At 35.1% G+C, this 11,656-nt stretch overlaps 1 protein-coding gene across 7 annotated transcripts in view; it reads left to right on the top strand.

Annotated features, from left to right (window-relative positions):
- AGTPBP1 (ATP/GTP binding protein 1) overlaps positions 1–10,919 on the top strand; it is a 126,351-nt gene extending 115,432 nt beyond the window's left edge. For 6 of the 7 annotated variants that reach the window (XM_025197692.1, XM_025197689.1, XM_014517354.2 and 3 more), the window contains exon 27: positions 7,706–10,919. In XM_025197692.1, the coding sequence (XP_025053477.1) occupies positions 7,706–7,883 (178 nt within the window). In that variant the 3' untranslated portion in view covers positions 7,884–10,919. The remainder of the gene's footprint in view (positions 1–7,705) is intronic. The other variant, XM_025197694.1, reaches the window with a different exon arrangement.
- Positions 10,920–11,656: the final 737 nt, after the last annotated feature.

The raw sequence follows: 11,656 nt of genomic DNA on the forward strand, positions 1-11,656 counted from the left end.
GTCCATAGATTCCCAACTGAAATGTTGTAGCGAATAAGGTCATAGTTACTGATAAATACTGTGTCTAATATCAGAGATGAGTATGAGGAAGCACTTTAATGAAACAAGTAGTATTGAAAATTTCATAAACTCAGTTTATTTGATGCACTTAAAGTGACCAAAGAAATATATTGTTAGAGTGATGTTGTAGCTGTGGTGGTCCAGGAACTAGGTGGGAGGCGAGGCTTTTTGGGGGGCGATATCTGTCATTGGACCAACTGCATAGTTGGGTTTCAAAAGCAAAGAAGAATGCTTTGCATTTGAAAGCTTGTCCAACTTCATCCCAACCCAATCCAATAAAAGATATCACCCAAAAAAATCCTTGCCTGTCAAAGAAGCATTAACATTTTAAAGTCTTTTTTATAGTATTTCATTACTTCTAGGCATATTTACCTTGAGTTAACCAGATCATTTTCAACCAAGCCTATAGCATGCTTGGCTTGCAAAAAAAATTAAAGCTATAATTCGATTTATTTCCTTCTGGTAATGCACTTTAACATTTTAGGTGATGAATTAAACGCTTTGTTTTCCTTTAATTATTCTTAACCCCTTTGCCAATACTTCCCCCTCAGTTTCCCCAAGTGGAAAAGGCTAGACAAAATGTAATATTGATCCTGTAGTAAGAGTTATGGTTGTGATGCTGACAGGTTTGATAGGGTCTGTGTGTGATAAAATAAAAACACCTGACTAGTCATAACTAGTAGGATTTATTAACCTTATCTTTTGCCTCATAGCATGACCTTTCAGAAATTTGGTGCCTTTTTTAATTCTGTAAGGTTCATTCAGTATGTTCTAGGTAAAAACAGTGCTTTCAATTTAATAAATATGGTTTAATTGTAGCAGAAGAATAGCCTGAGGTTGGAACACTCCCATGTAACTCTCAGTACACTTTATGAAAAGGAAGATGTGGAAAGTGGCAAGATAGGCATGCGTTCTAGTGGGGAACTTGGTCCAGAGAAGAGCAAGGATGAAAGTGTTGGAATATAGGCTAGGCCCATGCTCCTCCAGTGGCTTTCCAACTTCTGCTGGCCTGCCGAGAGGGAGAAGAAACTAATTGGCCTTTCATTCCCCTCTCATTAATTTTGAGGGTTCCCTTTAGCTGGGAAGGGTTTTGGAAGGAAGTTTTTGCTTTGAGATAAATTGGCACAAGTCTGGTAAACCTTTTTATGCTTTCCTTACAGTATCATAAACAGTGAGTTTGGTCAGAAAGGAATGGAACTTAGAAATGAGTATTAGAAATTTGTAGGAATCTTAAATTCATTGCAACTTAAAACTTGTTTCTAGATAAAGGCCAAAGGGCCAGTGTCCAGAGGAATAAGATGTGAGATTTCACTAGTGGACCTTGTAGGCATAAAAGAAGGGGGAGACCAAAAGAGTGCATTGACAGAATTCCCCCTCTGACACCCTTTTATCTACCTTATGGTGGGGAAGTTGAGAACATTTGGAAGGGAGCAGTTCTATGGGAAGGCAGAGGAGGTTTTATGTAGTTAAATGACAGAGCACTGGATCCATTTTCTTGTGTGAATGTACATAAGAGATGAGTATGGTGTGCTATTTAGTCCTCTCAAGTTTTAAGTTGTATCCTGCTACTTAAATTAATTTATTTATGTATTTATCTTTCAAACATGTATCCTGATCAAACATTGGACCAGTTTCTGCCACCAGTTAAACTTATGCACTACATTGGCATCAGTCCTGTTGCTCAAATGAAACTGTTTGCTTTATGAATTTGATTTCTTGAACTAATGCTAATACTTAGCTTTATTTTCTATTAAACCTTCTCAAGTCTGATAAAATTCACATTGTTAAAATCTCTTTTTAAATATTGTCTGCCTAATGTAATTTAGATAAATAAGGGGAAAGTTTTAAAGATTTTGAATGTATACTTTTTATTTGCAGGACACAGTGACATCAACTGTATTTTAATATTTTTCTAATGCAGAAGCTACAGGAGACTGTAGCTGGAGAAAGCTTGCAAATCTTTTGATCCAAGTTTATAACAAACATTAAGCACAGTGAATTAAATTGGTTTGAAGGCCTTGACTTAGTTTCTAGAAGCTAGGTTAGATTACAAAATCATTACCTGTTTGCTATAAGTTGTGATATTTTGATCTGAAAAAATCCTGTGGACAATAGAAATTGCAGAGTACATTTTAACTTTACAGAAGTCTTTTCCTTCTCTTACACATTTAACAATGGCATGTGTATCTCTGCTCTGGTTCTGAAAAACTTTGCAGTTGAAAAATATTAAATTGATTGATTTTTGTAGGAAAATAGGAACTGTCCTCCAATCATAGAACAAAATATGACTAATAAAGAAGTACCAATTAACATAATTTTGTTTTTTTCTATCTGACCTTTTCTTATTTTTTTTCCTACCATGTATGCTCTTCCTTCTTATTTTGCTTGTTATCCATTTTAGTATTCTGAGGATGTTAGAAAAGCTTTGACAAATGTCTTCCATATAAACTAAGGATACAGTACTGTATTAAGAATTGTTAGCAAAGAGCTACTCAGCATTTGCAGGTATTGTTAAATCATCCTAGTTGGAAGCTACTCTTTAGTTCTGAGTTGCTTCAGCAACCAAAAAGTAAGTGACCACAAAGAAAGAGACAAGATTATAATTATGTTCCTCAGCTTTACATGACATGGATACTGCCAAATATTTTGATGGTTATGATGAGAGATTTTTTTCCCTGACTTTTTAAAATGTTTCCAGCCTCTGTTGTTCCTACCATGAAAAAGCATGGGAGGGAAGGAGGGTCTCTTTGATGACCCCTTGAGTACTTGTGACTTAAGTTCCATAAATGACATTGTCTGTGAGGAAGGGTTTACTAACCCCTAGAAGGGACATGGCCCAACAAGATCTTGGACATCCAGAGATCTCCTGCAAAATGCCAAGGAATTGAGGACAAACTTACTGAGAGTTGGTTTCTTCACCAATAGGTTAAGAATGGGGAGGGTGAGCAGGCCATGAGTACCAGGTACTGAGAGGGTATGGGGTGCCTCCCACTTCTGTCCTCTGCTCTAGCAGCAAGAAAAGTGCAAAGTGAGGGATGACAGGGGACTGCCCAGGAAATTGTCATGGCCAGTTACACTCCTGTCCTTTACATGACTCTTCTCCCTCCATTTCCACTCCCTTGGCAACACTGCTGTCACAGATGCCATTGATTCTAAAGATATTATTTCTCTCCTTCCCTAATTCCCTGTTCAGCTGTAACTTTTCCAGTCTGTTGGCAGAGAGTCTCTCTCAATTTCTTCTTGTGAAGCAGTGAATGAATATGCCTATATAAAAATGTTTTACTAGTCATTATAGAAAATTGTTGCTTGCTGTGGAACTAACGTCAATAGGATTGGTTGCTGCTTGCTTTAAAGATGGACTGTCCTTGTAACTAAAGCATGTGTATAGTGAAAAAGCTGATGTTTTGTCAAGGCATTAAAGGTGGCTTTGTTGTAGCAAACACAGCGATTTTTGCTAGAAAAATTAAATGGCAATTTTTGTTGCGAAGATTAATTTTTAAATGTACTAAAACATTCATTCAAGTAAAATTCATAGCAAACATGACATTTTACAAAAATCAGTTATATTCAGTTCATACTTCAAAGATTCTTTGTTCCCATGAAGGAAAAAAAATAATTTAAGTAAAATATATAGAAATTTAAGATGTTTTGCAGAGATCTGTGGAACAGCCATGGCTCTAAAGAAATCGTACACACAGTGAAATCTGTTACAAACTGTTATAGTGTGACAACCCATCAGTCTTGACTATATAACTACAAGCTGGTCTTTAAACAAGAGTTTTAGGGATGGAGGAGGAAATATTATGTAAGTTAATTAGAAGCAGCCCACGAGAAAAATTAGGAAATTATAATCCATAGAATTGGTGGAAAGGCAGCTAAAAATGCAATGAGTCACAAGATCTGCAATAAAGGGGTGGGAGGGATAAAAAGATAAAATATTTAAGGTTTAAGGGTTTGGAAGAGGTAGAAATCCAACCCAAGTGAAAACAGTGGAATAATAGCTAAGTGTTGTCAGGTAGATTGTAAAATATAGATTTCAAAGGCTAAAATTTAGCAGGCTAAGGCATTAAGAAAACAAATATTCAAAAATGATAAATTAACTAAGTCAAAAAAGTTATCCCCATGAAAAAGGCAACTGGCACCAGGATGGCTGCTAAGTGTGGGAGGTTGTCAGATACCACTGTAATAAGTGCAGAAAAAATTAAAGTAGCTAAAGAGTGAGCTAAATAAGCATATTCAGTTTCTACTGAAATTAAATATTAGAATGGGCAGTAGCACAGTAGGTGTCATGAAGAATGGTAAAAAGTAAAAATTATCCAAATGAAAGAGATTTCAGAGGTGAGCACTATAGGGACAAGTATTATATAGCTTTGCTAATTTTGACCTATACATTTTCACTTCTGGAAGTGAGCTGCTCTTGAATAGAGAGCTAATTATTATACTTATAGTGGTGTTGTATGAAACGACAGAAATTCCACCGAAGATGAAACTACTTTTATATTTCTGACCCAACATTTGTAGTTGGAAAAGTCTAGCAGGTCTCTTACAGCACTATTCTAACCAGAGTTTTAAAATATATTCAGTTAAAAGCTTGGCACCAGAATGTAACCAGCACCTGTTCTGTCCTGGAAAGCTGTGGTGGTCAGGCTGCAGCAGCAGTGGTCCACCTATAAATCAGCACTTGGGACTGGTGTCCCACTTGCTCAGTGAGTTACACTACTGCTTAGCACACTTTAATTGTGTTCCTTGCTGCTTTTGCTGATGCAACATGAGAACATTAATTTGCTCTTAACACGTGTTGTTGAATGACCCAAGACTGAGTTAAAATAGTAATAGTTTTATATGTTTTGGGTACATTGCAGCACAGAGTCCAGAATGTAGAATGGGACACGTTGATGTAGCAAATAGAATTTAACCTCTCAGAAGCAAAGGGGCTTGCTAAAAATAATGTCTCATTCTATATGTTTCCATTTTAGTGTGTTCATGTTCTGGGTGTGTTTGTGTAAAACCCAAGCGATTACAAGTACCTCTTGCAGAAGATGCCACGATCTTCTCTGTTCTTTTAAGTTATGCTCTACTCAGAAGATGAATTTTATAAGTCTACTATAATACGTCTTTTATATACATTGTCAGTGACTGGTAAAATATCTGCCATTCACACTTAGCTTTAGTTTTGTTAAACTCTGTTCAGAACTCTTAGGGCCGCATTCAGATTTAATGGCTCTATTTCCTGTGAATTGAGTTACATAAATACCCTGCAATTTCAGTGTGAACTCCCTGCCTGTGAAACCTAGCAAATCAATATCTGTTAAGTGATTAGAAGCAGAAGTCCCAGAATAAGCTATGCATTTATGGGGATGTGATGTGTTTTAGAGTGGTTCATTGTTGGGGTGTCATTTTACAAAGAAATAAATGAAAATTTAAACTTTTTTCCTTTAAATGAAGTGTTGGTTTGCAGTAACTGTCTAAGGGAGGAAGTACATTTCCAGGGTGAAATCACAGGGTAGGGAGCCAGTCTCTGCATCTCTCATTACTTTCTGTGCTATAGGTAATCTGTACAATGTTGTGCAATTTTTTTAACCTGAGCATACCTCAGTTTCCCTGCTGATGAAGTGGACATACCTTGTTAAGTGAGTGTTTGTATAAAGTGTCCTCTGTTCCACATATGGAAAATGGTAGAACCAATGGTTTTCTTTTTCTGTAAGTTTTTTGTCAAAGTACTGATTAAATCCCTCTCCCCAACCTTTCATATTGCTTAAGTTTTTGAAATTTGAACTAGTTGGGAAAGAGACACCAGCATGGGGGAAGAAACACCAGAGTTCAACATGTAGCCTTGGTTCTGGTATGTGCTTCTAAAATTTAAATAATCGTCATTAGAAATATTTAGCTTTGTGCTACATTTCTTTTTCATATATTTAATAAGCATCAGCAGGCTTTTGATCTCTGATAAGGAGTAACTGTAAGAGAAAAGGACATAGTCACCAATTCTTTTTTTTTAATGTCAGTTTAATTCTTTGTATGCCTGTTAGATCTTTGATGTTCAGTGCAGTCTTGTCATGGATTCTTTTCTCAGCTAGAAGGCTCAGATTTTTTAGAACAATTTCAGATTTTTTTTGTCCTGCTTCCAAAAAAGGAAAACACCACACCATGAAATTTGACTGAGGTTAAAGTTATGGAGAAAAACTTCTTTAAAAATATTTGCATCAAATTTCAGTTCACTGAAGATGAAAACAGTCCATTTAATAGAGCTTAAAAAGCTTTAGATGGAAACAGTAATGGACCTTTTATCTGCCAAAATGTGGCAAGATAGTATACCACTCTTTAAATAATTGTTAAAATTCAGATGTATTCAAATGTTCAGTCCTAACACAATAAATCAGGGCATCATATATGTTTCTGTTTTTGTTATGAATTGTAGTTGTTTCTGGTTATTGTATAAATTCCTTTGTCCCTTCTCATCCATTGTAGAAACATTTGGCAAAGCTAATGTGGAATCTGTATAATTTGATTATGAATTAAAATGGATAAATTGCAGACCCTTCTTGAGACCTCATCTGAATTCAAAGCTACTTATGAAATATTTAGAAGCACTTAGGGCTTTCAAGCAAATAGCTTTATCCTGGTTCCCAAAGGAGAGTAATTGAACTAGGCATAGAAAATTCCCTTGTTTTCTTTGTTTTTTTCTTTTCTTTTCTTTTCATTCCCTTCTCATCCCAAGAAACTAAATAGGCATATTTTGAGCTTTCTTGAGTTGCCCTAATAAAAGGTAATAACTTCCAAATATGTGAAGAAATTGTTTTAGTATGTTGTGGAAGAAACCACGTAGCACATTCCACAGTGACTTACCCAGGTCCTTAAAGTTATGGTACCTCAGAGCTGCAGGATTTAGCTTGAGATTTGAATATGAATCTGTGGAAAGAAAAAAAAAAAGAGAAGTCAGTCTTGTCAAATCTGCAGATAACTGTGATAATTTCATGTGAAGCAGAAAGCTTAATTCCCTATTTTGAGCACTTCTGTATTCATTTACAAACCAGTTAAAATGCTTGTTAAGAATTTTGGGTTGCACTAATATTTTTATGTGATTTGTTTTTTAAAAAGCATTTCCTGTTTGAATGCTCAGTTGTGAGGATTGTTTAAGATTGTAAATTCAGAAGGGGATAGACAACATTTCCTAATGATTATAGAGAGAGGCCATTTTAAATGCTTTTGTAGAATATATTTTACATAAATACCTTTCTTATAAAGCAATTCAGTGACATCTTTTTATTGTGTATGTTTGATATGCAATTTATATGTGTGTGTATATACACAAATGTTTATGTTATATATTTACATACATGTCATTAATTTAGTAGAGAGTAGTAGTTAGCTGTATTAGTCTGAAGTCAGGCAGAGGGCACGGTAGATTTGCACCTTATATACTGACTAAATCATTTTGGCAGCCATAAAAATGCTATTTTAAGCCTTTATTTGGTTAAAGTAACTCTCATTATGTTCCAGCTATCCTGCTTCTCTCATGTTATAAGTATCATTGTAAATTATTTTAGTTTCAGGTAGAGAAGGTACAATGGTCTAATTGAGTATAGCTGAACATAATAAACCCTTTAAAATGATTAATGTAACTCTGTGTGGTGTTTCTATACAGCCCAACTACATATGTTCTGGATGAAGATGAGCCTCGCTTCCTTGAAGAAGTTGATTACAGTGCTGAGAGTAATGATGAGCAAGATGTTGAATTGGCTGATAATGCAGGCGATTATGAACCTTCTATTCAAGAAGATGCACTTTCTGATTCAGAAGCCACAAGGACACACCTGCCTTGAGCCATCTTTGTAGAAACCAATAAGAAATTAAATATACTGGGTTTTAATAGATAGGAAATGGGGAGGCTCTCAAGAGAGTTGTCTCCAAGAGACAAAGTAATTGAGGCCCATTTAGTTGAAAGACAATAAATGTTTTTGACTGATAAAAATGGCATTTGTTTTATTTAAAGAATTCAGTGGTTTCATTTAGCACTGGATATATCCATTTCTTTCCGTTTATTTTTCATTTTCTTCCAGATATTATTGCATGAAGTTTTGTGTCCTGAAACCCTGTAACAATCAACAAATGAATTATAATTTGTGGTGTGTCAGAATACAGAAAGTATTCTTAATTCCTGTGGTACAGTTCTTTAGGTTGCTTCCTAAAAAAAATAACATGTACAGTTTTAAAATTGATTTGTGTGTATGTTTAATGCGGTGAAGAGGTTTTTTTCTTCAGAATTATGTTAAATATATGATTGCGTTTTGAAATAATGTAGAGCTTGCTTTGAAACCATTTAATTCTACTATTACTAAATTAAACAAAAATGAAAAAGTGATGCATCAGTTGTTGCACTTGTTTTTTGATTCTTTAACATAGAAAGATATATGGTTTTACAGCAGCCTTGAGTTAAAATTTACTATAACATCTGAACTAATACCTGTTTAACATGCAAAGTATTCTTACAGGATGGTACAGTTTGTCAGTCTGCTGATCAAAGTTTTTCTAGTGATTAATCATCTTTGCCTACTCTGAATATATTTCCATAAAACTCTTCCCTGAAACAGCATTTCATGAGAGGAGACCATTTATCTCTGCAATCAGTTTAATATTAAAGGTTTGTTAAAAAGAATAACTTACTCGACGATAAGAAGTGGCAATATGTGTATACTTTATGTATATTTAGCTACCTATTTGTCAGCAGCTTTTTAATTTAATGTACTTATAGTCAGCATTCATTATTGCTTTATTCTGGACATGTTGACCATATGCCCAGTTTATACATTTTAAGAGGGAACTAGATGTCCATTTTAACTTATGCATGCACATGTGAGTCAAACTGCTTTGCTTAAGAACTCAAACTCAGTTTTCCCTCTCCTGTGTTCCTCTTCCTTTCTTGTCTCTTTCTATTTTGTTTAGAATAAGTTCTAATGCAGAAGTGGCATGGTTCCCAAATGTTTATGAGATGTGCTTTAATAATTTTTTTTAATGATTCTTTGTTGAAGTGACACAGTTCTGAGTTTTCTTTTCCTTTTTTGAAACTTGATTGGCAGATGTGGAATCTAAAGATTAAAAGCTGCTTTCCTGTATTTCAACAGGTCCATAACTAAAGAGGAAAATGGAAGCATTAGAAGTGCAAATCAAGTTGATGTGGTGTTATATTTGGGGTTTTGCTTTTTGTTTTTCTTAGTACATGGGTTAAAGAAATGTAGAGAAGTAGATAGCTCAAGGGATTCTCTGTGGAAAGGTGACGCTTTCACCAAGGAATTGTAAATCCAGATTAAGTCTAGGTTGGTAGTGACCATCTGTACCATCCTGATCCTAAAACTGGGGAAGGGACATATGATGGTATACTTGCACCTCAAAGTTGCAAGGGCTTGTTCTTTTATGCTTTCCTTTTTCTGTATAAACAATCGCCAACTCTGAGAAGTAAGGATACAACAGCATCACACCTGTGAATGGCCAGGTATGCCAAGTTCCCTTCCCTGTAAAGAAGAAGCCGTATAAAAATGATGCTAACAATTTTTACTATTTGGCATTAATAGCAATCTCCAGAATGCCCAAGGACTGAACTTGCCTATGGAAGACGAAGTACCCTCTTGCCTTCAGAGGTCATGCCTTTAGAGTTAGGGTTGGGGGATGCTGACATTCAAGTATAGGAAATTGATCCTGCCTATCTTGTAACTGCTCTGTGCATGTATAGGGGCCTTTTTCTTCAAGATGTTTACTCTAGAGCCTTTCACAGGTAGTATTCTTTTGTCGTGTTAACATTTGAAAATCAGCAACTTTGTGTTATATTGGTTATATTAATATAGGTTTATGCTAAAACTAATTAACACCTTCACGCTACACACTGATAGCATTGGGAGTGTACCTATTACATTAAGAACTCCATTGTCTCAGTCATACAGTATTCTATTCCAAGTATGTGTGTGTACGTATACTCTTTTCCCAAGTTCCAGAGCCATTAGTCTAGACAGAAAAGAATTATGAATGAGTATTGATTAACTATATATCTAGGGGGTTAGTAACAAACAAATGCTTTCCTTAAAACAAGAATCTAAAATATAAACAACAGGAATATAATTTCAAACTTGGTTTTGTGAATCTGACTGAACTTTTAACAGTGAAATTCAGATATAAGGTGGAACTCTGCCCTTGATTTCACCCACTGCGGTTGAGAATTTTATAGCCATGTTTCATATGAAGTTCTGTACAGGACTCAATACCTAGTGCAACATTTTAAGGATAGAATTTTAGCTTTACTTCTGAATTTCCTTAATTTTTATGACTCGACATTCCTGGATCATATATGATTCCTATAAATTGAAGCATGATGATCCTCCATAGAGGAAGAAGCCATCACTTTCGTTCCCTTAGCAACACTGAGTAAACTTTAGAAATATAAGGATTTGATTTTTGATTATGATATCTTTGTTTCTTAAGATCAACCATGTTGTATTGCTAGAAAAGGAATTTTCTTATTCCCTACAAGACATGAATCAGCACAGATTTGCTATTTTATTCACCAGTGACATCCTTCTTTGTGTAACATAATTTTTGAGCAAAGATTGCCATTTGTGCCAATTTTGTGTGTTAACTTTTGGATGTGGAATATTGTGCAAAGTCTAACAAATCAAGGAAAATCAGTTTTCATCTTAAATAAGGTTTCAACAAGATTAAACACAGTTCAAAAAAGCCAAGAAGCCTGGGTTTCAGATGACTTTTCATTGTAATTCTGTAGTGAATATAATTGTGGCAGTGTTTATTGTGCATGCCCCAGATACAAATATATTATTAAGAAAATGTATAATAAAGGACTGGATTATAATCAACCTGTTTCCCTATACATTTTATTGCATAGGAAATAACATTTTTAATTTTGCACTATTTTCTTTTTGGAAGTGTTTCTAATAAGAACACTTGAGCCAGATTTCAGTAGAAACATTTTTGGAAATCAGGACATTAATCATCTACTTCTGTCTGCAGCATGTCACATCACATTAGGCTTTCATTCACAAATTAATGGGCAGAATCACAGTTTAAACAAAAATAAGAGCACCTGGTGTTTGTAAAAGGTTGATTAGGTTAGACTGGCCACATTGGAGGCCTCCACAGGTACAGGAAAAAATTTTCAGAATTTTTTTTCCACACCGCCCAATTAATCTGCCTCTCTTGTAGTGTAGGAAATCTCTCCAGTTTAGTTTCCATGACTACTTATTCCTTCATACCTTAATTCAGACTGCAATTAGTGGCCACTTTAGATATATTTATGCTTGTAATGTTATGTTTAATAATACTCATTCAGTACCAAGATGCAGACCTTCTGGGCCAGTTACAAATTATTTCCATAGGAGCCTTGATTTGGGTAGCTTGACTAACTCTTGCATGCCTGGGAAAGAAGTTGATTTAAACAGACCACGTTAGGCAGCTAGGTTCCCCATACTATTAATGAAGAATTAATTCAGCATTATTAATTCACACATATACCAAACTGCTCTGTAAACAGAATGGGCCCAGGCAGGATGTCTCCTATCCCATTGAACTACTAGCAGGTGAGAGAAGCACTGAG

Source organism: Alligator sinensis, unplaced genomic scaffold (assembly GCF_000455745.1).
Source record: "Alligator sinensis unplaced genomic scaffold, ASM45574v1 scaffold240_1, whole genome shotgun sequence".
Lineage (NCBI taxonomy): Eukaryota > Metazoa > Chordata > Crocodylia > Alligatoridae > Alligator > Alligator sinensis.